Source organism: Capricornis sumatraensis, chromosome 5 (genome assembly GCF_032405125.1).
Source record: "Capricornis sumatraensis isolate serow.1 chromosome 5, serow.2, whole genome shotgun sequence".
Lineage (NCBI taxonomy): Eukaryota > Metazoa > Chordata > Mammalia > Artiodactyla > Bovidae > Capricornis > Capricornis sumatraensis.
This window is the reverse complement of record NC_091073.1, coordinates 16,516,442-16,540,416: the sequence shown is the minus strand read 5'-3', so window position 1 is coordinate 16,540,416 and position 23,975 is coordinate 16,516,442. Positions and strand designations below refer to the sequence as shown.

Here is a 23,975-nt window from a genome sequence, read left to right as displayed (position 1 = left end):
TCACAGTGCAGTATTAGTCATCCCTCTAATTATATTTATTTAAGTGGGGCTGAAGGACATTGTTGCCAGGAGATCTTAGTATATGTACATTTCTATCTCCTCTAACCCTCACCTTTCCATGTTGGGATGAAATAGCATTATCTCTGAGCTATGGAATTGGCCAGAGAACAGGAAATGAATATGGTGCAGGACATTTTAGAACAATGGCAGTAAAATTCAGCGGAAGTCCATTCTTAGCTGAAGGACTTTAAGATCTATATAGACATAAGCTGTTTCTCCATACTGTACTTACAGCAAGACCCGGAAGACCTTGCAACCCATTGTGTCCCTTTAAGCCAGGAAGACCTCTGGGACCCTTATCACCAGGCTCTCCCTTGTCACCTCGAATACCTTGTGGGCCCTATGAAGAAAAAGAAGGACACACAGGACATTTACGGTTAAACAACAACACTCAGTTCTTCACAAATATTGTTCAGTCTGTTTACAAACATAATTCAATATGTGAAAAGTCTAAAAGCCAGGTGGGTGATACTCCCACCTCTTTCCTTAATCTTCTTTAGTTCAGCTCTCTGTTAAGTGGCTAATCTTTGTGATTGAAAGTCAAAGTGTTAGTCACTCAGTCGTGTCCAGCTCTTTGTGACCTTATGGACTGTAGCCCACCAGGCTCCTCTGTCCATGGAATTCTCCAGGCAAGAACACTGGAGTGGCTGCCATTCCCATCTCCAGGGGATCTTCCCCAACCTAGGGCTCAAACCTGGGTCTCCTGCAATGCAGGCAGATTCTTTACCCTCTGGGCCACTGAGGAAGTCCAATCTTTGTGATTATTTAATACCAATAAGAAGAGATTTGAAATACAAGAGATTAAAAGCTGTCTGTAGCAACTCTCAACATGGACTAAATTTTAAAAATATATATATAGTCTATGTATTATTTGTCTTCTTAATGGACAGTCTAGACTGATCCTCCCTAAATGCTGTGCAGAAACCATCTATATGTACATACACTGGGACCTCTTGGGCCAACAGCACCAGCAGGACCAACAGCACCGACAGGGCCCTGTGAATCAGAAAAGAAAAACACAACTTAGCAGCCAAGATCCTCCTCCCTAGGCCGCCCCCAGTTCCCAAGCGTGGGGAGGCCGGGGTGGAGCCCGATAAGGATGACAGCATTAAGGGGCTGCTGTTGACACACTTACCGGTTCACCACGGCTTCCGTGTTTACCAGTGGGACCCACGGGGCCTTGAGGGCCAGGAGCACCAGCAGCACCAACAGGACCCGCGTTACCGGGGTAACCACGCTCCCCCTATGGAAGGCAAACACGAAGCTCAGCATCAGTTTGGCGTGTACTGCAGTCCCCTTTGAAGTCACAGACAATGACGAGGTATACTGACCTTGTGTCCGGGTTGACCATCGCGGCCTGGGGGACCGTCATTCCCAGGGTTGCCCTGTGAAGACATCACACCAGCTTAGGCACTTAGAGAGACTGTAGCCCACCGGCCCCTTACAGTTGGGCTACCTGCCGTCATCACTCCCAGTGCCCAATAGAGAACCCGCTTTCAGGCTGTTCAAAAACAGGAACAAGAAACTTGCAAACCTAGATTTTTTTTAAGAGGTGTTTTTATAATCTTTTGGCCACCTTGAAGTATGCTACTTGAAGACTCATTCCAAGTTATCTTTAGTATTTTCAGTCCTGAGAGTGGTTAGTACAACTAGACTTCACCTCAGGCTACAAAGTTGCACACAGTGATGTACTGCTAAGTTAGATTTTACAAACCAAATGTTGGACTCACGTCACGACCGGCTTCACCAGGAGCACCATTGACGCCAGGATTACCGACATTACCAGGGGGACCACGGGCCCCAGGGGGGCCTGCAATGCCGAGGGGACCAGGTTCACCCTAAAGAGGCAGAGAAGACAAAATTCCTTTCACTGGATGGAGGGCTAGTCTCATTCTCCCAAAGCAGTCCTAGTCAGGGGATTCCAGTTTCGAAAGAGAAGGTAAATGGAAAGTGAGGGGCCACCTAATGGTAAGCAATGTCATTAGCGTCATCCTTGCCCTCCTCCTATACACTGAGATGGTCAGTTGTATGTACTTTGGGAATGTCCTAAACAACGTGAGCCTCACTTCATCTGATACTCCAGATTAAAATGAATTCATCAAGGTGAGAGAGTTTATGGAGATTAGATGGTTCCTAGTTACGGTCACATACTAGGTTTAATGGAATGATTCAGAACTTGCAGAGTTTCATTCTTGCTCTGGGATAAATGATGCTAGCATTTCGTACTACAAAGGAGTAAATGCAATTAGAGCTTGCATTGTTGTTAAGCATGTAAAAGAGAACAAGAATTGTTCTGCATAATGGTAAGCTGTGTCTTTCTAACATGTGTCTAAGGGAGGTAGTATTAAAGCTTCTCAGTTAAGTGACATGTGATCTGTATAAAGAAACGCCATGAGTAAAAAAATCTTAAGTGGAGTTATTCAGTGATCAATCTGTCACAGTTGAAGTGGCAGCTTTTAACATCTTTTATTATGTTAATGAAGATAAGAATGGCGTCAAACACTTACCACAGATCCAGCGACACCTGGTAGACCACGCTCGCCTCTGGAGCCCGGGAGACCCAGAAAACCAGGAGCGCCAAGAAGACCTTGTGGCCCTGGGGTTCCAGGAGGTCCCTAAACAGCAATAAAAATAGTGGGCATTACTGGAAGGCCCTATAGGGTAATACAGGTTGGTCTGAGATTCTGAGAATGGGTTTATCCTTAGTGTAGAAAAAGGCTGTGCGCGTGCAAAGTCACTGCAGTCGTGTCTGACTCTTTGTGGCCCCAGGGAGTGTAGCCCACCAGGCTCCTCTATCCATGGGATTCTCCAGGCAAGAATACTGGAGTGGGCTGCCATGCTCTCCTCCAGGGGATCTTCCCAACCCAGAGATTGAACCCATGTCTTTTAAGTCTCCTGCATATTGGCAGGTAGGTTCTTCACCCCTTGTGCCACCTGGGAAACCCAGAAAAAAGGCTAGTGACCTCCTATTAGTAGGACATATCTTTGGCTATCTTTTCTCTAGTGATGACAATTAGTTTCCATTTTGGCATGTATATTTCTTTGTACCTGGTTTCTCCTTGAGACCAGTGGAATGGCATTTAAAAACACGAGGTTGGGATTAACGAAGTCATCACAGAGTGAGGGAATAGAGTCATAGAATTTACGCTGGGAAGCAAAAATTTTTGGCCTTGGCCTCTAACTAAACCAGGTCTAGTAAAATCACTTTTCAGAGGTGGCAATAATACTGCACACTGCGTGTTTTAAAAAACTGATAGCTTACTGAGATTGATTAATTTACAGTAGGATGACCACAGCGATAGAAGTTTGCTCTAAATCCAGTACCAGTAAGGTACCCTCAATAGCTTAAAAGGCTCTATTGATAAAACAGTGAGTTCACTCACTTATTGTTACCTCCACCCAGTGCCTTCTGAGTATCTACTGAACCCCTGACACCTCAATATCTGTTGGATAGATTTCCTGGCTCAACTGAGTTCTACTTGAGAACCTGCAATACTCATCAGCCAATATATATGCCGCATGAAGATTTGTATATGGGACTTATTTTAATTCAACACAAGGTATTAAGAAAGAAGAGTCTGAAATCACTTACAGCAGTACCAGGCTCTCCAGAGGGACCCTTCTCACCAACAAAGCCAGGAGGGCCAGCAGCACCTGGCTCTCCAGTTCGACCAACTGGACCTTGGTCTCCACGAGGCCCACGAAGCCCTTCTTTACCAGCAGGACCAGGGGGGCCAGGGGGGCCAGAGATACCCTGTGAGCAAATGTATGAGGTCACTTACTTTCTGTTAATCATCATGGAGCAGGGAGAGAGCAGCTGAGGTTTTAAATATTAAGATGTCAACAATTTGAAGCCACAAAATAATATCCTGGCCATTCTGGAGAAATGTTTAGACCTTTAAACAATCTTTCTTATAGAAAGAAGCAATTTTCATCTGCCTTCCTGAGGCTGTAATAAACTGAACAACTGAGGCAGAGGGTATGGCAAATGTCTGTGAGGAAAAGCAATGCTGTGGCCACAGTTGCCAGCATATTGGAATCAGAGCTATGCTGAGTTATAGTAGTCAGTTGCAAATGAATGGGACTCTGGGTTTTGGAGGACTCTACTTGTTTCTTTTCAAAGAAAGCCAGTACAGGCATTTTGTTCATAATTGAGGAATCACATATGCTCCCAACTAGGTTTAATTCAATGCCTACAGGGAATGAAGATTTTCCTGTTATGAACCTGTGAAAGGATTCCAAGAAATCAACATCTCTGCTATTTTTTTTCCCCTGAAACCTTAACCGGAAGACTTAATCCTTGGTAATTAATTAAATTCTCTTGAGTCCTGACAGGAGAGTCTGAATCAAAATTAAATTAGAGGCCAAACCACCTTTAAATTCAGGAACAATTATACTTTAACAATGGAGGCAGAATGTTAGCCATAAAGGGTAATTAGATATAGAAATAACTGATAAGTGACTAAAACTGTCTTGATTTTTAAACAGAGACCATGCCCCTAAAAGGGGCAAGGGGACTTGTGTTCATATGAATAAAAGCCTCTTAAACTGATATTAGAAAATATAATTTCTGATGATTTTGCCTTAATGATTCAGAACAACTGATTTCAGATGAGGAAAGTCAGAGCAAAATACTAGTAGCATGTTTCTCTGTAGAGAGTTTCTTAACAGTTTCCTACTAGAGGCTAGGGGTTTCGGCTAGAGTAAATAAATGAAGACACGCTTGGGAAGTGATTTACTCACAGCGGGTCCAGGGGGACCAGTCCGTCCAGCAGCACCAGGGAAACCAGTAGCCCCCTAAAAGCCAAGCACATTAAAATTCCACAGTCAGCACCAACTCTGGTAATCTGGGTAAGAAGGAAAATCCTCAATACATGTAACCAAGGGTGGATCAAAGAGTAGGAAGTGACAGCCCTGGAGAGGGTATTATTTTAACCAGGACCCTGAAGACCCTCCATCTCCGCACATCTTCCTGACCAGCATGGCCCAGATTGCAGTGCACGTGTTTTGCATTAAGGCTCTGATAGTTCTTTCTGAAATGCTATCAGATTATATGATGGTTATAAAGGCAAGACACTATCCTACATACATCAATGTGTATATATTAGTAACTCTTAACCACCTGGCTGGGTGCTAAGGGAATGGCCATGGAGTAAGTCATTTTGTTTTCAGAGGAGGGTACAGTAAAAGGCCAAGGGTATTAACTGCTGTCCAACGAGAGGAGGAAGGAGTCAGTGGAGTTCATTCCTAGGGAGCTCTGGGTCTCTAGGGAGTCAGTGTAACCCAGGGAAGGGACTTGGTCAGGCAGAAGAGGGGTGTATCAATAGAAGGATAGAAGGCACCAAAGAAATATTTTAGCCATTTCACAATGAAACTACCTGGGTTTAACCTTGTTATTGCTGCCTCAAGTGAAGCGGTAAGAATATACAGAACGCTGAGTTCCAGCTGGAATTTAAATTAACATTCCAGGAACATGACCCTTAATTTCAGTATCAGAATTTCTCTAAACAAAGTTAGCTTGAGCCTCAAGACTCCCCTTATTAGAGTCCAAATTACCCCAAATTTCCAAACTCTCTAGTTGGCCCTAATAGCTTCTGAAGAAAGAAAAACGATACAAATCCAGGGTAAGTACTCACAGGGGGCCCTCCATCACCACGACTTCCAGCAGGACCAGGTGGGCCATTTGGACCCTACATGGAAACAAAGATAGATGGGGTCAAATCACAAAACAACCTTTTTTACTCTTTTCTTCAAATGGATTATTTCCATGTCTAGTAGAAGCAAATCTAGAGATTATCTTTGTTACATAAAAGTCCCACTTCAATGTTACCACCTTTAGGGGGTTATCCAACAAATGAGATAAAACAATATTTATGATGCTTTTATAATATGTAAAGTGGGTACACATGTGTTAGCTCATTTTAAAAATAGTCTTCTATCTGATATGTTCCGTGATGTAGGCACTTGATTGATACATGTTGTTACAAAATTTCATGGGTAACCGCCCAGGCTGTGTTGAGCACTTGTGGGTTCAACTTACAGACGGACCAGCAGCTCCAACGGGGCCTGTGGGACCAACAGGACCATTTTCACCCTTGGGTCCTTTGGTTCCTCTCTCCCCTTTAGCACCAGGTTGACCAGCAGCACCCTGTTGGAAAGGAACAGTTACAGTTCAGGTGTTCCAATGCACTCTACTTGTTCACTTGGGGTGTTTCCGGGTTAACTTTCATCGCGTGATACTCACAGCAGGACCAGCAAATCCGTTGGGGCCAGCGGGACCAACCTCACCACGTTCACCCTAGGTGGGAGAAGGGATTGCAAAATGTCTTAGCAAATCTCAGATTCATCGGTGTCTAATAAAAGTTATGAGTGTCCAAACTGATCCAGGTTTCTACTTACAGGGCTACCACGAGGACCAGCAGGGCCAGCAGGGCCGGCGGGACCAGCTTCACCCTACAAGGGGACCAAAAATGAGTGCATCAGTGCACCTCCCACAGATGCTCAAAGAGGTAGGCAGGAAAGGAAACAGAGGTAGCCAGTGGGTTCTCGTCAGAGTTCACAGTTGCATCCAAAGAGGTGACTAATGCACGTCTCAGAGATAGAAATGAAATGGACTCTTACTCTGCCTAATGTTGTATTCATTTTGGAGGCTGAAGGGGTATTGGTCATAACACTTGTAGAAATATTATAAATCAGTGTCCGCAATACCAGAAGGAGGATGTTTTAATTTTGAGATGGACACGAGGCTGATCTACTTGCGGCAATTTGCACAATATAATAAATAATGTCTATTTTAAGTGGACTGATCGATGTGAGATGGGAACACATGTATTGTATTGATTTTTTTTTTTTTTTTACAATTGAAGGCTTCAGCAAAGCTCAGTACATTAGGATATTGTTAATGGGCAACCCCAAAAGACTTTCAAACAAATGATAGGGATTAAAGTATAGCTCAGATACCAGGCACATGTATAGAAAGGAAGAGAACTTTAACCACGTAGCATTTGTTCTCTGCTGCCCCATACTAACAGGTATGTTTTTGAATAGATGGGCTTTATACAAAGGCATAAAAATGAATTGCTAGGGCCCTTTGGGGCCAGGGCAGCAGGGAGTTTTCGATATTGCTATCAGTCAGAGAGTTGCAAGTCAGTGAAAATGCATGCTTACCCGGTCCCCACTGGCTCCAGCAGGGCCAGGAGCACCAACAGCGCCGGGAGCACCCTAGACCCCAAAAGAGAAGTCTTGTCAATAACACCCTGTACCGTCAGAAGGGACACTTACCCTCTCCCCTTGCTGTGCTTATTCAGTGGTGGAACACTTTCACTGGACACTTGGGACAGACCTCAAGAAAGCCTTTGATGCACTTCAGTTCTAATTATCAAGGCCGCAGAAGCCACTCCAAGGAGTAGAGTTACCGCAGCGGTGAAGGTCATGGAAATGTCTAGGTTATGGCCAGATTAGGAACTGCAGAGATCTGAACTCTCTGCTCTTTTAAAATTCCCTGGAGGGTAGCCAATGACTAGCCTTGTTAAGAAGAGTTAGGACTATGTGATTCAGAGACAGGACTATGATGAATGTGTCCCAGCACTGAGAGAGAGGTGAGAAGAACCAAAGGGGCTTATGGCCCAGAAAAGCCATGATACCAGTATTCCAGAGTAGGATTATTATACCTTGATGGGACTCTCATTGGCACCTCCACGCCATTAACAGTTAATCTTGGGGCTGCTCTTAAATGATAAATTCTTAGGGTATATAGAACCTTGTTAGAGGATATGGCTTCTTAAAATGTAAGAATTACTGCTTTTTTTTTTCCTAAAGCCCTATGATAGTTTAGACAATAATGTTCTGTTAAAGCCAGAGATTTTGGGGTGGTAGTTTGTACTTGGTACAGTTAAAACTAAGGGAGACAATTCATAATTTTCATAATTTTCAAGGGAGTAAGTCCTCTTCTGAATTTTTCTTTTGGAACATGTAAAATGATGTGATTGGAATACCCTTTTACTAACCTTGACTCCCTCTTTTGTCAGTTCCATTTTGGAAAGCTTCTCAACTCAAATGGAGTGAAATGTTTCAAAAAAAACCAAACCAATATAAGTACAAACAGAATTCTACTCACACGAGCACCATCTCTGCCAGGGCTACCAACGTCACCTCTGAGACCAGTTTCACCCTAAAAGTATAAAGCAAAAGCAACTTTTTATTTCCCAACCAAACTTTTGAATCAAAATTGTTTTTTTTTTTTCCTACAGAAGAGGCTATAATACCTTTATTCCTTTAAGATCTTTAGTAATGTTTTGATTTCCTACCATATTCTAAAAAATCGAATGGAAATACTCATCTGATAGAAATATGGAAGGAAAAAATAACAACAACAACAAAAATTCAAGTCCCTTTCCAGATTAGTGTTAACTATTCCTTACTAATTTCCATGCACCCTCCTGAAGCATAATCAAGTGAGGTACAAACTCCTGTGGACAGAATTATAAGGCAACGTCACAATGGGCTTCAGCGGCCGATCCCTCTTATGGCTTAAGCAGTGCAGCAGCACGGTTGACAGCTGTTCAATATAGCTTCTTCCCATTAATTAGGGCAGGCGGAGGCATTATTGTTAGTGGCATTAAAATGAGCCTCATGTATTACTCAACACCATCTGTTTGCGTGAAATTCCATGGTAGCAAGGAATTTTGCCAGATTGGTGAGTTTAGAAACACGTAGGTGCTAGGTGGCAGAGGGAAATGTATACAGATAGATATCAAAATGCTACCAGACCACCTGCCAAGAACTGTTTAAAAAAAAAAAAAAAAAAGGTTAACCTTGTGCAGCCTTGTTTGCTAGAGTTCATCAACAGTATGTGTTAAGGCCCAATGCGGAGACAGTACCTTTTCTCCCTTGCCTCCAGGAATGCCAGCCGCACCCCTCTCTCCTGGGAGTCCACTAGGACCAGATGGACCAGCAGTGCCTGGAGCACCAACCACACCCGGTTCGCCCTTGAATCAAACACATGCGAAATCAATTATTTCTGTGGTGAAAAGAAGAAAGGGGAGAGAGGAACTCTTGAAGGTTCCAATTGATACATTTAATGGAGAGCATTCTCTCCTGCTTAGAGAGACACAAAGGAGGCCTACCGAAGGAAAGAGGGAGGCTCTAAGTGAGGGAGACGCTGTTAATGACGGGGGATTAAAGAGAAGCGGGGGGTGGGAATGGGGGCCGCCAAGTTTTCTATAACCTGCTCTTACAGGAAGGCAGGCCTGCAGGAGAAGACAGGACGGCAATGGGAAGCAGAAAGTGGAGAATGTGTGCCCACAAACATGTTTCAAGGTGAAGTCTCTTAGCCTAGACAGGAAATGTGGAAAGAGACCTCATCAACCAGGGAGATGTTTACATTTTAATCTTCTGAAGAGTGGGGACTATAGCTTCCATTTTTCTATAACGCCTTACAATTCCATGTACTTAAAACCTGTTGACTGGTTTCCGAGATAAAACCCTTCGAAAGTACTTTCTCAGAGAACCAATATTTCCATTCTTCCTTCCTCTCGCCCTCTTACCTTATTGTCATGTTTTCCAATATCCTTCCATATACCAAAATAGCTTTTTACAGTGACTCTTTACCCCTTAAAGGTAAGAATCAGAAGTAGTATAAATTGCCTTCTCTTTACTGCAGTTGAAGTAATCTGTTTTTCAGAAATGTATAATTCCATCTATTTTAAGATCTAAATCACAGGTTCTGTTTTGAAACGCATGTTTTCAGGCTTAGGTTTTGGAGATGAAAGTACTGTCCAGTTAGTTTTTATCATCATAAATTCTCTCATTAAAATTTAGTTACTTTTCGAAATTTTACTCCACGATGTTGGGAAAGTAAAATTTCATTCTCCAAAAATTGTGTCTAGATATATATGGTGTTTTTAGATTAAGACAAAAGTATGAATAATGTAATGAAAAAAGAGTAAAAACCCATACTAATTCATTTATGTGTGTAGAACACTGGGGTTTTGCTTCCTTTGGAATAATTTGGGTCTACTAGAATCAGACTGTTATTTACTGAGGTGGAAATCATTACCGTACTGAAAGTAAATTTTAAAAATCTGAGAAATAATTCATTTACTATTATAAAGGATTTTACTTATTCTAGAGCATACTGGGCCAAACCAGCAATATAGAATATCACATTTTACCTTGTTCCCATCAGGCCCTGGGGGTCCAGAAGGACCTCGGCTTCCAATAGGCCCAGTAGGCCCAGCAGCACCACTTTCACCTGGGGGCCCACGCTCCCCCTGTGGGAAGGAATCAGAAGAAGTGTTGTGCTGTTCATCATTTTCCGAGATACCATGTTATACATCAGAGTTCATGCTTGTTTAGCTTCTGAATCCCAGCTCTCCATTTACAAGCAAATTACAATTACTTTCCCATAATTTCTCTACTAGTAAAACAAAAGGATGGGATGAGATAACCTCTAAGGTTTTATTCAGTTCTAGTGGTCTATGGCTACAAAGTCAAAATCTGTTGCCTCTCGGGTATAATGTTCAACTTTTAGAATTCATTTCCTCTTTTCGGTCTTTTTCTGTGATATTAATAGATCCATAGGTAAAAAACAGATGCCAGTTATACACAGTATTCAAAGGGAAACATTGTATCATTTTCAGTGGAAAGCAATACCAGGTGTAAATAAGGTTATATATCCTCATATCTATGTTCTCTTTTTACAATTGCACACAATAGGGGTGTAACAGGTATAAATAAATATATGTGTGTGTGTATACATATACATATAAAACAAAATATATATATATGAAATGTGTATATTTGTATATATATCTCTTTATTTTTCTACCTATCTAAACACGTCCCAATTTGCATGTAAGTATCACTACAACATAGCATTCTATGGTTCAGAATATTTAACATGTAAGTCCACACTGTAACTGTTTCAAAGACCCTTGTTACAATTTGGTTCTATGGTCCTAAAGAAGTGAAGTTGCTCAGTCCTGTGTGACTCTTTGCAGTCCCATGGACAGTAACTTAGCAGGATCCTCCGTTCATGGAATTTTCCAGGCAAGAGGACTGGAGTGGCTTGCCATTTCATTCTCCAGGGGATCTTCCCAATGGTCTCATATCACTACATTTGTGTGGGCATCCCAGCTCTATGGTAACTAGCTACATAACAGGATACTATAGGGGCCAACTAATCTTTCCAGTTAGTCTAATGACCATAGACAAAATTATATAAATTTATTTAATTTTTTAAATAAGAGTAGGCTTCATGATTTCAGATTTTAGGCTTTGAGTATCAACAGGCATTGGAAAAACTGACTTTAAATCTTAATAGGATATTACTTTTCCTTAGCTCAGGTCAAGTCACTGTCATATAAACATATCTCACATGTATGTATAAGTCACTGGCTATAAAACATATATTAGTTCACTTATGTTTTTTATACCTTGTGGATTTTTAATAAGAAATATGAGCAATTAGATACAAAAGTCTATTATCAATTTAGAAATCAATTTGACTACAGAAGAGTAACAGAAATTTGTTGTTACAAGGTCATCAGTAGTTTTTAGAAGAAAGCACAATATTTGTTTTAAAAATATTGTCAGGAGTTTATGAAAGTAATACTTACTCTTGCACCAGCCGGGCCAGGGAGACCAAATTCACCAGGGATACCCTAGGCAAAACATGGGAATAAATAAAGTATGACATTTACGTATTTTCTCTAGATCCACTTATGTTTACGATGTTTAGAAAATTTTTGAAAGAGTAAAATAAAGCCAAATGGGCTCTACCTCCATGAGTGTGTAAGTACACAGGCTATTAGGAACAAGAAAACTTTCTTGGTGTATGGAAAGATAAAAAAAAGTGAGAATTCCACCGATATGAAAGATAGATCTCCCCTAGAACCTGGTAGCAGAAAAGTTTAGTTTCTCATTATTTAGTGTATTGCTTTTTTAAAGGTGACAAAAGACTCTTCTCCTTTGATAATATAATAAATAATGATGATGAACAGTATCAGACATTGCCTATTTTTAGTTATATAACAGACTGCTCTCTTAATAGAAACAATCATATTCTGCCCATTACCTAGTTAATTGTATACCCAAGTGTATCTCCTTTATTACTGACCAGCTGTCTCCTTAATGTGCCCCACTGTTGACAAAGGAGAACAGGCCACAGAATGTAACTGAATTGAAGCACATTCATCACAATTATAGATAAAATGACTCAGAGCTCATGCCCTGATTGTGAATAGCGGTGTCATGTCTGAATGCCAAGAAAAGCATTAAAAGCAATTTTTCAGGGCCTAGTTCGATGGAAAATCAGAGCATTCACTTCTTTTCTGTGGAGAGGGAAATAATCTGTATTTTAACGTTACCAAGAACAATACAAAAAAGTAAAGCTATTAAATGGAATGTTCACGATATATTTCACTTCCATAATGTGATGTTTCATTCAATCCTTAAAACAAAGTAATTTGAATGAAAATGAGTAACTTGGCTCATTCTCTCCAACAGAACCAACACACGTGGAATACTATCATTAACGCATGAAATATGAAGTTTCCTTTTGTATGTCATAATTGCACTGCAGTAGGATATTAAACAGAGAAAAAGTCCCCAGTTTAGGTAAATTTATGATCACTTGTTTTACTCACCCTTTCTCCTGGTTTGCCAGCTTCACCAGCTGTGCCTGCAGGGCCAGGCAGACCCTAGATGAAAAAAATACAAACCTCCATCTTTATGACTATATTTGGGGGATTTTTCTAATAATTGGTTTTGGGGGCAACTATCTAATATCAATATGATCACTAACCACTGTGTGTTATGAAGGGCTTATAGAAAAGTTTGCCTTGAAAAATATGTACCCTTCTTTGCTTCAGTTCTTTCTAAAAACTTTTAATTGGAGAATATTTGCTTTACAGTGCTGTGTTGGTTCCTGCCAATATTGTAAATCAGCCATAAGTATACATAAGCCTTCTCCCCCTTGAGCCACCCTGCCTCTCCCACCCCAATCCCACCCCTCTAGGACAGGACAGAGCACCAGGCTGGGGGCCCCTGTGTTACACAGCAGCTTCTCACTTGCTATCTATTTGCTTCAGTTCTGAAATCATGTTCTGTGTGGTGGGGGGGAGAGTGGTATAGTGATTTACAACGGGACAGTCTGACCAAAGTAATCCATACGGACCCCGAGTCTGTGTGTCTTAGCTGACTTACCTGGAAGCCTGGAGGACCAGCAGGACCTTGTTCACCCTTTCCGCCTTGGACACCCTGAAAGTGACAGGAAAGATTACATAGAGGCATATGCCACCCTTGCTGTCTAGCCACATAACTTTCAGACTGGAGGAAAAACAGAAATGGCCTTATTTGTGGGATTAGATTCATTTTAGGGCAGAATAGGACGAGAGTGGGCGAATACTCACCTGTAGTCCAGGGGGTCCCTGAGCACCATTGTTGCCATCAGGACCTGGAGCACCCTAAAATGTTTAGCAGAAAGGCTCAGTGTTAGTCACTCCTGAGTCAGACAATGTAAGGTTCCCTAAAGCACGTGTGACTTCCTCAAAACAAAGCTTGACATTTTAGCATGAAATAAATATATTGTGGGCCCCCAGCCGAAGCCCAAATACTGCCTACTGACTTTTTGATATGGCTTATGGGAAATCCATGGATGAAGGGCAACTTATGAAGGCCCGAGAATGCTACTAGCATATTCATAGCTTTTAAATCACAAAATGAATTAAATAAAAGCCAAAAGCACCCATAAATATTTCTGACTTAGTATACATTCTATTTATTCTATAGCTCACTGCCTTCTAAGTGTGGTTAAAGAGAAAAGACATTTTTTGATTGTATAAAGAACCTTGGGGGTACCATCGTAGAAAGAAAGTGATGGAATGATATGCAATGGCCTCAAAGATGTGTTGTTGTTGTTCAGGCGTGTCCGACTCTTCGTGACCCCACGGACTGCAGCACGCTAGGCCTCCCTGTCCTTCACTATCTCCTGGAGCTTGCTCAAACCCATGTCCATTGAGTCGGTGACGCCATCCAACCATCTCATCCTCTGTCGCCCCCTTCTCCTCCTGCCCTCAATCTGTCCCACCATCAGGGTCTTTTCCAAGGAGCGTCTCCTACGTGAATAAATACCACATGGATAGAGCCACACAGAAATGAGCACCTACCCGAGGGCCAGCAAGACCAGCATGACCTTTTTCACCAGGTTTGCCAGGATCACCCTATAATAAACATTTTAAAAACATACATTTAATGTCAAATTAACCATGACAATTCTGAAATATGAATGTCTTATTTTTTTAAGCTTCCTCATCCTTGAGTTCTGTTATCTGAGGCATGACCCATCGTTGTGTAGCTCTAGATTACAATAAGGTCCACCTGTAAGCAACTCAGGATGTGAGTTTTCACAACGACATACTGGAGGCCAACTTTTAATGTGGTAAGTGGTAAATTGCAGTTTTCTTGTGTTGAAAGGGACCCCTTGAGGTAGAGGGGACTGATGCCAGAGAGAAATGAGAGTTTTGATGAATTGTGATGCAAAAAAGTGCTGAGGGAGAGGAGGTGGTGGTGATTCTTACAGTGGGGCCTTTGGGTCCAGGGAATCCAATGTTGCCAGGTTCTCCTCTTGCTCCAGCTGGGCCAATGGGTCCAGGTCTGCCATCAATACCAGGGAGACCCTGAAACCAGAGTTTATTTCATGTTCACTCAGCATCTACAGGCTCTCACAACCTCAAGCTTGCGATTCTGCCATGGGATGAAACAGAATCATCTTCTGAATGCATAGAACTTCTTTTAGAAGATGTCAGTAAGTTACGAATCCATTTTCCTTTTCTGAATAGGATGTCAGTACACACGCACCCAAGTCAATCTCATCTGTACACAATTCCCCCCTTCTCTGTTTTCCAAACCTTATCACCCTCTTCAATTTCCCCTGCCCTGTTTTTCTTTTTCCTTTTGCTCCTGTGCTCATTTGGACTCTGTAATTACAATCTATTACTTTGCATTCCCAGATTTATGTGTGGCTGATACTTATTTTCAGTATAAACGTCTTCATGTGTAAATAAGCTACAGAATAGACTTGATAAGGGTGCAATAAGTGTCCTTGAAAATATAAGTGATACTTACCGCAGGACCTTCTTTACCAGCTGGGCCAATATTTCCAGGGGAACCTGGGAAACCCTGTAAAACAAATGAGGATGCCTTCCTATTGGCACTTTCACACATGTACTCAAGGTTCCAATGAATTGAAATGTCACAAAAGCACTTTCCTCCCAATTTTTGTTTGTTGCCTTAGGGCAAAAATTAGGGATATTAGCCCTAGCCAGGAGGTATGAAAAAGCCATTCTATTTTTAATGCCTTTCCTTTTATTGAATTTTAGTGCAACCAACCCATTTAAAGATATCTCAAGAAACTGTTGAGCAATACTGATGGGCAAAACATATATGTTTTTCTATCTTGTAATAGAAAAACAAATACTTTTAGTAAGCAGTTTTCAAAGTGGATTTTTTTTATTGCTATGTTTGGTGTCTCTATTACTTATTTATGGTACAATTACAGTTGATACCCATCCATAAGAGATAATGGAGGCAAAAAATTACTCTATTGCTATGGATTAGAGTGTCTACAGCTCTAAAGGTCATTTCTCCATGGCTAGTGTGATGCTGAATACATTATAGCACTTTGTGATTGCTAGAAAAATGACTCACTTATGAATCTAATAAACTGATAATGTATAGTCCTAATACATTTCGTGAACACCTTATATAAAACTCACAAATTGAGATAAAAGATTCATGCTGATAGGAGAACCAACCTAATTTGGATATATTAAAATAAATCTATTCTTCCAAAAACCTCACAGCCATTGTATCAAGTAATAAATAGGACATTTATGAGCTAACTAAATTCATCAAAATATCTACTGGGCTTTGATAAAGTTAAATTAAAAAGAGAACTGTCAGCAAGTTTACTAACAAATTAACTTTTGATTTTTTTTTATTGTTGTCTTCAAATATTAATCATCCCTTTAAAAAAGGAAACAGTGCCAGGTGTGACTTTCTGAGAATCAATCTGAAACTTACTCGGGGTCCCATGAGGCCAGGCTCTCCAGGGCGACCAGAATCTCCATTGGGCCCTCGCACACCAGCAGGGCCAGTTGCACCACGGCTACCAGCAGGGCCCTATTTAAAAGAAGAGGGAGGGGAGCTTGTTAAAGCCAATGTCATAGCCACCACCAGAAGCCTCAAGTTCCTTTCCAGGATATGAATAATGGACACCCTACCATGACACCAGCTCTGCCGTCAGCTCCAGGTAGACCACGGGAGCCTGGATTTCCCTGGAACAAAGCACATAAAACACAGAAGAAAATCAGGGAAAATTCTTCCATCAGGTAGAGTAGAATTTATTAAAACATGGCACACATGCAAGAAATCTTGATGCCCTTCAGCAGGGGATACAATAACAAACCAAGCCAAAAAACTTCCTCCAAACCCCGAAGGAATGTGTGGGAGAAGCATTCTGCAAAAGTAGGTCAACCCTGTTTCCAGACCAATTTTATAACATATCAAATTGAGAGGCAGTGATTTAAGACAGCAGATGGAAAGCAGATGCCTCCTTCATCTAGAAAATGCACTTGGTAATTCTAACCAATTCCCAATGAAGGAGTGCCTCTGGCGTGTCTGGGTGTCAAGAGCATTTGGACCTACCCTCAGCCCAGGAGGTCCTGGGGGGCCAGCGGGTCCGATTTCTCCAGTGGAACCTCTCTTTCCTTCTTCACCACTGGGGCCAGGAGGACCTGGCTGTCCAACAGCGCCCTATTTAATTGAAAAAAAAAAAAAAAAAGGAAACGCAGGAAAATAAAATTTGTCTTTACATCCAGCTAGAGAAAAGCAATAACTTAAAAAAAGTAGAAGTATTACTTTTTGGATTGAAACAGTAGTAATTCCATAAAATTGTGACTACAGAACTACTCACAGGCTCTCCCTTGTTGCCGCTCTCTCCTTTCGAACCAGCTGGGCCGGGCTCACCCTAGGGTCCAATACAAAACAGTGGTCAAACGACAGACATCTGTCACAATCCCCTCTGGGAGACAAACATCAGGGACTGTTCATGAGTCAAGGTAACGCGAGCTTTAGTTCTCTGTGAGATACGCTCAGCTCACATGTAAACGACCTACAGGGGAACCGTCTTGACTTGAAAGGGTGAGACTGGTACAGCAGAGATGTGCCTTCCTGACCTCTGGGTGATGGTCCAGGAGAACAGGAGGGGTGTGTGTGTGTGTGTGTGTGAGAGAGAGAGAGAGAGAGAGGGGAAGACAGTATACATATAGGTGCCTGAACTTATAGAAAAAATACAAATTAAAAATGCTGGAGAGAAAGAGAATGATTAGATGGCAAGTCTAGACGGGGATGAAATGATGGCAGGGACGGCATTTGAGAATGAGGGGAGCATCAGCCACGACCACTTACAACAAGTCCTCTGGCGCCAGTAGCACCGGCAGCGCCAACAGGGCCAGGAATACCCCGGGGTCCAGGGAGGCCGGGAGCCCCAGCAACACCGGGAAGGCCCTGGGGAAGAAAGGCAGCAAGGTCCATCACGAGACAATGAGAGACAGCGCCCATTAAACACATCTAAAGCCACAGCGGCATATTTTAGCCATATACTCACAGCAGCACCCTTAGCACCAGGAAGCCCATTGGCTCCGGGGTTGCCCTGTAAGGAAAAGGAAGGGAGAAGGATACGGTTCATAGGAGTATTTCTGTTCTTCTATGATCCTGCCTTCACTCCTTTCGTTTCCTTCCTCCTGCTTGGTTAGATTAACGACAATGGCTACTTACAGGAGGTCCAACAGGGCCAGAAAGGCCTGGAAGACCCACTTCACCACGGGGACCCGCGGGACCAGCAGGGCCAGGGTTACCGACAGGTCCAAGTTCACCCTAAAAGCAGGAATAGACACCGAGGCATTAGCAAAAACATGAGACAGCATATCTCTGGTTTTAGGTCACCAAGTTTTATGACATTTCTTCAGAATTGCAATAATTTCCCTTATGAGGTCTGGTACCACAGATAATTCCAAGAACAGAGGAGCCTGGCAGGCTATAGTCCATGGGGTCGTGAAGAGCTGGACACAACTGAGTGACTGAGCACGCACCCCAGTTGTGGGTCTGCATTTCTATATTTCTGGTCCGGTTTGACCATCTTGGCTACCACTGCTATCTACATCTACGTCTGTCTCTCTTGGTAGAGACTCTGGATCTCAACTACTCAGTTCCAGCTCGTCTGAGAGAGTACGCCAGAGGAGCCCCGTGGAGTCAGTTTCCATGCTACCATCTTTATCTATGCCCACCGTGCTCAGGGTGCAGAGAGAGAATCTATTTCAGGTTTAGAGAGAGAAAACCAGCTGTTCTATACCCAGTTTGAAGGAAGGACCAATTAAGCTGCTGTTCTGTAACTGGCTACTTGCAAACATAGTCCCTTTCTTTCACATCACAATAAAAAGCGTTCAAGTAATGACAGTGGTCACCGGCGTTCTTACCTTGGGGCCAGGAGCACCTGGGAAGCCTGGAGGGCCAGCAGACCCAATGGGACCCTGAAATCACAGGAGAAGGTGGTGAGAAGTTTCCTCCCAGTAAATCACAAAACAGTAACAGGAGACTGAAGCGGCTTAGAGTGGTGTGGTCACAGTTAATGTTGGCCAAGAGAAAACTGACAGCTAGTTTGTAATCAATGGTATATTATCAGAGGGAAGCCATTCCAGGAATCCCAAGTGAGGTAGATTTTATTTTACATATCAATTTCAAGCCTCGAGGATAGTAGTTCTTATAAACAGACCCTCCAGAGAACATTTGGCAAGGTGTCTAAAATGGCGTTATTTCACAAGGAATTAATAAAGAAGACAGCTCCATCCCACACTCCCACTCCTTCCAAATTCTTCAGTGTCACAACTTACAGCAGGGCCCACAGGACCCACACTTCCATCACTTCCACGGGCACCCTATGAAGAAAAGAGGAAAAAAAGTCAAGTGCAAAGTTAAATGGCAGATATTAGAAGCTTATAAAAAAGAACCAAACTGGAAGCACTCACAGCTGGGCCAGGGGCACCAACACGTCCTCTCTCACCAGGAAGACCGCGGGCTCCCTAGAAGCAGAAATATTTCCAATGAAATCCAGAATTGCTAATTCAAGGAAAAGTCACAGGCATCATTTGCTTTTTTTTTTCCAATTTCTAACATATGCAAGAATCCACTGGAAATAAATAGGTCTTGTTCTAATTCCAACTAAAAGGTAATGGATTTCAATTAACTAGGCAGAAGGCTATTAGAAAAATATCAAAGACTACAATGCCAAGGGGAATGGTAATTAGCAAAAACATTAAAGAAGTTCCAGCTTGCAAAGAGTGTACACATTTTTTATTTACAGTAAAGTAATCAATACTTACCGTTTGACCTGGAGTTCCATTTTCACCAGGGGCACCAGGTTCACCCTACATGGAAAAGGAGGATTGAGTTTTTATTCATTTTATATATTTTTATATATATATTACTTTTTTCTGATTGGGTAATTTTTACACTATCATTTCAGCTTCAACCATTCATGTATTCATGTAACATTTCTTATATAGACTGTTTCTCAATTATGCCGACCACGTAAATTTTAAAAATGTATACAATATGGGTTTTTATTGAGATAATATAATATACCACAGTATTAGGGAGATGTGGTCACATGTTATTTACCCTTTCCCCAGTTTTCCCCTTCGATTTTGGATATCATTTAGACGAGGCTTATGTATTAGGAATGATAACATAAAAAGAGACAATAGGGTAAATTGCTTGCAACATATTTACCCTCTTTAAAGTTATTTTGAACACAGTATTTTTACTTTTATAAAATATGCATGAAAATTCGAAGTTTCCTAATATTTTATAGAGCTGTATTATTTCCAAGCTACCTTCTGGAGTAAAAACCACGGTGGTGGTGGTAATCTGATACTATGGCATGTGAAAAGGAACTTTCCTTCAAGATAATCTAATTTAGATATAGAAGAAACCTGGTCTGTGAGACCATTTAAGATGCTTCATTTCTAGGATTTTTATCTGAAGTGTATTCTTCGTGAGTGAGCCCTAGAGTGGGAGTCAGGAATTCTAGCCTGTGCCCTCCTACTGGATGTGTGACTTTGGGCAAGTCACTCATTCTCTTTAGGCTTCAGTTTCCTGGATCTGCAAAAGGAGAGCGCCTCCAAGGCTCCTTGCAGCCCTAGCATTTGATGGTGCTGTGATTAGTAGTCTGAGCTATTATCTTAGGCTCCAGGGAGGGGAAGTTTGACCTTATCCATTTGTGTGGCAGCTGCAAAGTTAGAACATAGTCTCCATATTCATGTTCATTTCTGGTCCCACTAGTATTCGTTCCTCATTAATTTGTAATTACGTTGGTATTCACTTTAATATCACATTATCTCCTTAATAGAAGAGAGAACATTTTATAGTTGAAAACGCTGTCAGAGAAGAGCCGGGCCAAGAGATAACACACTTCTGAGACTTTAATTACCTAATTAAAATTTTTTTGAGTGTGCACAGATAAATCACAGGAAAGAGGCTGAAAAGTGTATTGTGACATGAATGTACCTATCTAATTAGTGCATGGCAAAGGGGAATTTACAGTTTAAAATAACATAGTGTTCTAATATCTGATTATATGTTTATTTACTTTTATTGTGGCTGCAGAGAACAACTGAAATTACAGGAGGAAAGGAAATGGAGGAAGAAACTATTGACATTATTTTTATCTTAATCATTTAATAGGTATTAAATTAAATGAATATTATTCATAATTGGCCTTTTGTTATAGAATCCCATAGTCCTGAACACTGAGGGATTTAAAGTATTGAGGAAATCAGATATTCTTAAGAATATGAGTAGCCTTCAGTAAAACATATTTTTTGATGGTGATAGGAAATTGCAATCGTTTTAAAAACAGGACTTCTGATTTAGTATTTACCTTCACACCTGGGGCACCAGGCTGTCCCTTCAATCCATCCAGACCGTTGTGACCCTGAAAGGCAAATCCTCACTATTAAAATGCTATTCCATTACAGTGATCGGTCAACTCAAACATCTTTTATCTTTGCAGTTACGGTTTCTCTAAGAACCTTGTGACTGCTTCAGGAGAATATGAAGTCCCAGTGCCCCAGCCCCCGACAAACTCCGTCTGTTGCCCTAGGTAAGTCACTAAACCTCCCTCACTTGGAAGAGAAGCATAAAGAACTAGGTGCTCTCTCACGTACTTTCCATCATTAATAATTTTATGATCTTCAGACGGCTTTAAATACCTCTTAAGTTGCACCCATTTTATACAGTTTTCTCTGTGGGATCCTCATTTCTTGGAAGCTATGAACAGACTTTAAAAAAAAAAAGCTACATTCCACTTTACTTTCTGGCCACTTTACTCTTTAACTCTCTCTCCACTTGGGCAAATTCCAGGAATTTGGAACCAATATGTGTTATCCAGAAGTTTAAAGGTACCTGAGGGGTTCACTAAAAGTAATCAACATTTTCTCTTTTGTGGGTAAAGAAGGTGCTCACCCTAATGCCCTTGAAGCCAGGGAGTCCAGGAGTTCCAGGAAAGCCACGAGCACCCTAAAAAGAAACACAGATGACAGATGACATTTTTATCCTAAATAAAAAGATCCTGATTTCTTCCCTCCAAAGTGTTTCTTCTCATCAAAGTCCAAGCTTGGAATCAAAGACTAGCATATGTGTAAGCACAGAGAGGTGATTAAGATGCTATAATTTGAGTAACTAATCCTATGATACTCTTAGAACCCACAATTTAGTTGTTTACAGTAGGCTTGCTGTCATTAATGTTACATTATTAGGATTAATAAAAACTATGCATTCTCAACTATTTAACTTAACTATTCTTAACTATTCTTTTATTTGTTGGATGCCCCCAGTGAGTGTCATAAGTACGACATCTACATTGCCACTTAGTCTGATTCTAGTTTTAGCAATTATTTGATACATGAGATACCTCTGATGTTTGGACTAAATGCTGTTATTAAAAAAAAAAAAATCTTACCTGTGGTCCAACAACTCCTCTCTCGCCAGGTCGTCCAGGTTTTCCAGGGTGACCCTAAAACATCAAAGCATCATAGGGTAAACCTTTTCTTAGTAAACGATCAGCTCAAAGTGGGGATATCTTGGTTTTTACAGTAGGGGGAAAATGCATTATATAAAAATATGGATCCAGATACATATCTAATTAACAATGATATTTCCTTAAATACAAGAAAATTAATCATTATTTCATTAAAACATTATTTTCCATATGGGGAGAATTACATCAGGCATATTCAGCTTTTGGCAGAATACTTCATTTGGATCTAGAAATGCTATCTGAGGCAGGAGTATTTAAATGGTACACTTGGAAATGCTTAAGAGTAAATACTTACATCCTCACCAGCCTTGCCAGGAGGGCCAGGTGGGCCACGAGCACCAGCAGGACCCTAGGAAAACAGAAGATCCCTCATTTTGTTAATGCTATATTAATAAACCTTTTGAAAAAAATACTTATCACACAGGGGGAAAAGTACTCACAGTCTGACCAGGTTCACCAGGCTCACCAGGAGGTCCCTGGAAACCTTGTGGGCCCTACAAGAAACACAGTAAGTCACATTCCAAGCCTTTATTTAATTCTCTGTCTTCTTTACATAAGAGAGAGTACAGGCTCCTGGTACTTACAGGGGCTCCAGAGGCGCCAGGAGGGCCGCGAGGTCCCATCAGCCCCTGTGAAGAGGACAAACACAGTTAGCACTGGCAAGTCATCCTGGCTTTGGGGTGGGTTAGACAGGACTGCCTCGGCAGTGCCACAGTCTGTGACGCACTAATGAACAGAATTGTCCTGGTTCCATTTCTTAAGTTCTTGTCCCTCCCAAGGAAGCATTTACTGACCCAAGTTTCTTCCACTGTTTCTCTGCCTTTGCTTTCACCTTTTCTCCTAACCCAGAACATAACTTGGTTAGATGGCATGGCCACCGGTTCCTTAAATTCGTGTGCAATTAGGCATACTGAGGTTCTTCTAATGAAATGAAGTGACTCAGTCTTTGCATGGTACAGACTCTACAACTACTGTGCATTCAGCCAGTGAAGCATTTCCATCTGGATTTCGTTAATCATATGTCATCCCCTCATATCATACCTAACTAAGAAACTGGTGTTTTTCTTGCCACAAGGGGCATAAGTTGCAAAAGATCGAAAGTCTTTCTTAATGATCAGAGGGAGGTTATAATCTTTTGTTTAATAATCTTATGTTATAATCTTATGGCTCCATTAAAGGCTATTAGTGGCTGCTGAAAATGTCAAACCAAAGTGGATGTAGTAAGGGGTGAAGGAAAAATAAAATACTATTAAAAGTCCTACTGGAAGAATCTATTATATGTTACTATTATTGAAAATATGGCCCAAATGGCAGCAGACTGTTCTCCCCTTGGTTCTTCATTCTGTAGCACACAGAATCAGACCAAGTGTTGCTGTTTGGGAGCTGCATACACCCGTGAGCTGCCTTTGCAAGGCCCATGCAATTTCTTCTGTAGGGGCCATGCCTCTAATGCTGAAAATACTGCACAAACAGGCCTCAGGTAATTTGTCTATGGGGGCTCTGCAGTCAAGTCTGCCCCATTATATTAATGCCCAGAGTGAAACAATACAGATTTTATTAAAAGCACATCATTTTAATTATAAGAATTATGTGTTTTTTTGGTTTTAGAAATTGCTTCCACGTTAAAAGAAAAACTGTCACTATTCAATCAAAATAATATTTTCAGGGGTACATTAAAAAATAATTTTCCTTGACACCATGAATTTTTTATTACATTTATTCATTTTTTCCATGTATTTGCAACAATTTCATTTACATA

General features: G+C 41.3%; 1 protein-coding gene across 1 annotated transcript in view; it reads right to left on the bottom strand.

Annotated features, from left to right (window-relative positions):
* The window catches only part of COL1A2 (collagen type I alpha 2 chain), a 36,836-nt gene that overhangs the window by 4,439 nt on the left and 8,422 nt on the right, over positions 1-23,975 (bottom strand). Inside the window, exons 7-46 of the mRNA XM_068973397.1 lie at positions 22,801-22,845; positions 22,657-22,710; positions 22,512-22,565; positions 22,139-22,192; positions 21,643-21,696; positions 21,059-21,112; positions 19,500-19,544; positions 19,146-19,199; positions 19,011-19,055; positions 18,597-18,650; positions 17,899-17,997; positions 17,729-17,773; positions 17,530-17,628; positions 17,036-17,089; positions 16,768-16,875; positions 16,344-16,397; positions 16,144-16,242; positions 15,187-15,240; positions 14,640-14,738; positions 14,229-14,282; positions 13,473-13,526; positions 13,267-13,320; positions 12,708-12,761; positions 11,679-11,723; positions 10,233-10,331; positions 8,940-9,047; positions 8,177-8,230; positions 7,228-7,281; positions 6,460-6,513; positions 6,305-6,358; positions 6,101-6,208; positions 5,697-5,750; positions 4,804-4,857; positions 3,653-3,814; positions 2,568-2,675; positions 1,791-1,898; positions 1,392-1,445; positions 1,196-1,303; positions 1,003-1,056; positions 293-400 (exon numbers count right to left, since the gene is read on the bottom strand). Of these exons, the coding sequence (XP_068829498.1) occupies positions 293-400; positions 1,003-1,056; positions 1,196-1,303; positions 1,392-1,445; positions 1,791-1,898; positions 2,568-2,675; positions 3,653-3,814; positions 4,804-4,857; positions 5,697-5,750; positions 6,101-6,208; positions 6,305-6,358; positions 6,460-6,513; positions 7,228-7,281; positions 8,177-8,230; positions 8,940-9,047; positions 10,233-10,331; positions 11,679-11,723; positions 12,708-12,761; positions 13,267-13,320; positions 13,473-13,526; positions 14,229-14,282; positions 14,640-14,738; positions 15,187-15,240; positions 16,144-16,242; positions 16,344-16,397; positions 16,768-16,875; positions 17,036-17,089; positions 17,530-17,628; positions 17,729-17,773; positions 17,899-17,997; positions 18,597-18,650; positions 19,011-19,055; positions 19,146-19,199; positions 19,500-19,544; positions 21,059-21,112; positions 21,643-21,696; positions 22,139-22,192; positions 22,512-22,565; positions 22,657-22,710; positions 22,801-22,845 (2,826 nt within the window). The remainder of the gene's footprint in view (positions 1-292; positions 401-1,002; positions 1,057-1,195; positions 1,304-1,391; positions 1,446-1,790; positions 1,899-2,567; positions 2,676-3,652; positions 3,815-4,803; positions 4,858-5,696; positions 5,751-6,100; positions 6,209-6,304; positions 6,359-6,459; positions 6,514-7,227; positions 7,282-8,176; positions 8,231-8,939; positions 9,048-10,232; positions 10,332-11,678; positions 11,724-12,707; positions 12,762-13,266; positions 13,321-13,472; positions 13,527-14,228; positions 14,283-14,639; positions 14,739-15,186; positions 15,241-16,143; positions 16,243-16,343; positions 16,398-16,767; positions 16,876-17,035; positions 17,090-17,529; positions 17,629-17,728; positions 17,774-17,898; positions 17,998-18,596; positions 18,651-19,010; positions 19,056-19,145; positions 19,200-19,499; positions 19,545-21,058; positions 21,113-21,642; positions 21,697-22,138; positions 22,193-22,511; positions 22,566-22,656; positions 22,711-22,800; positions 22,846-23,975) is intronic.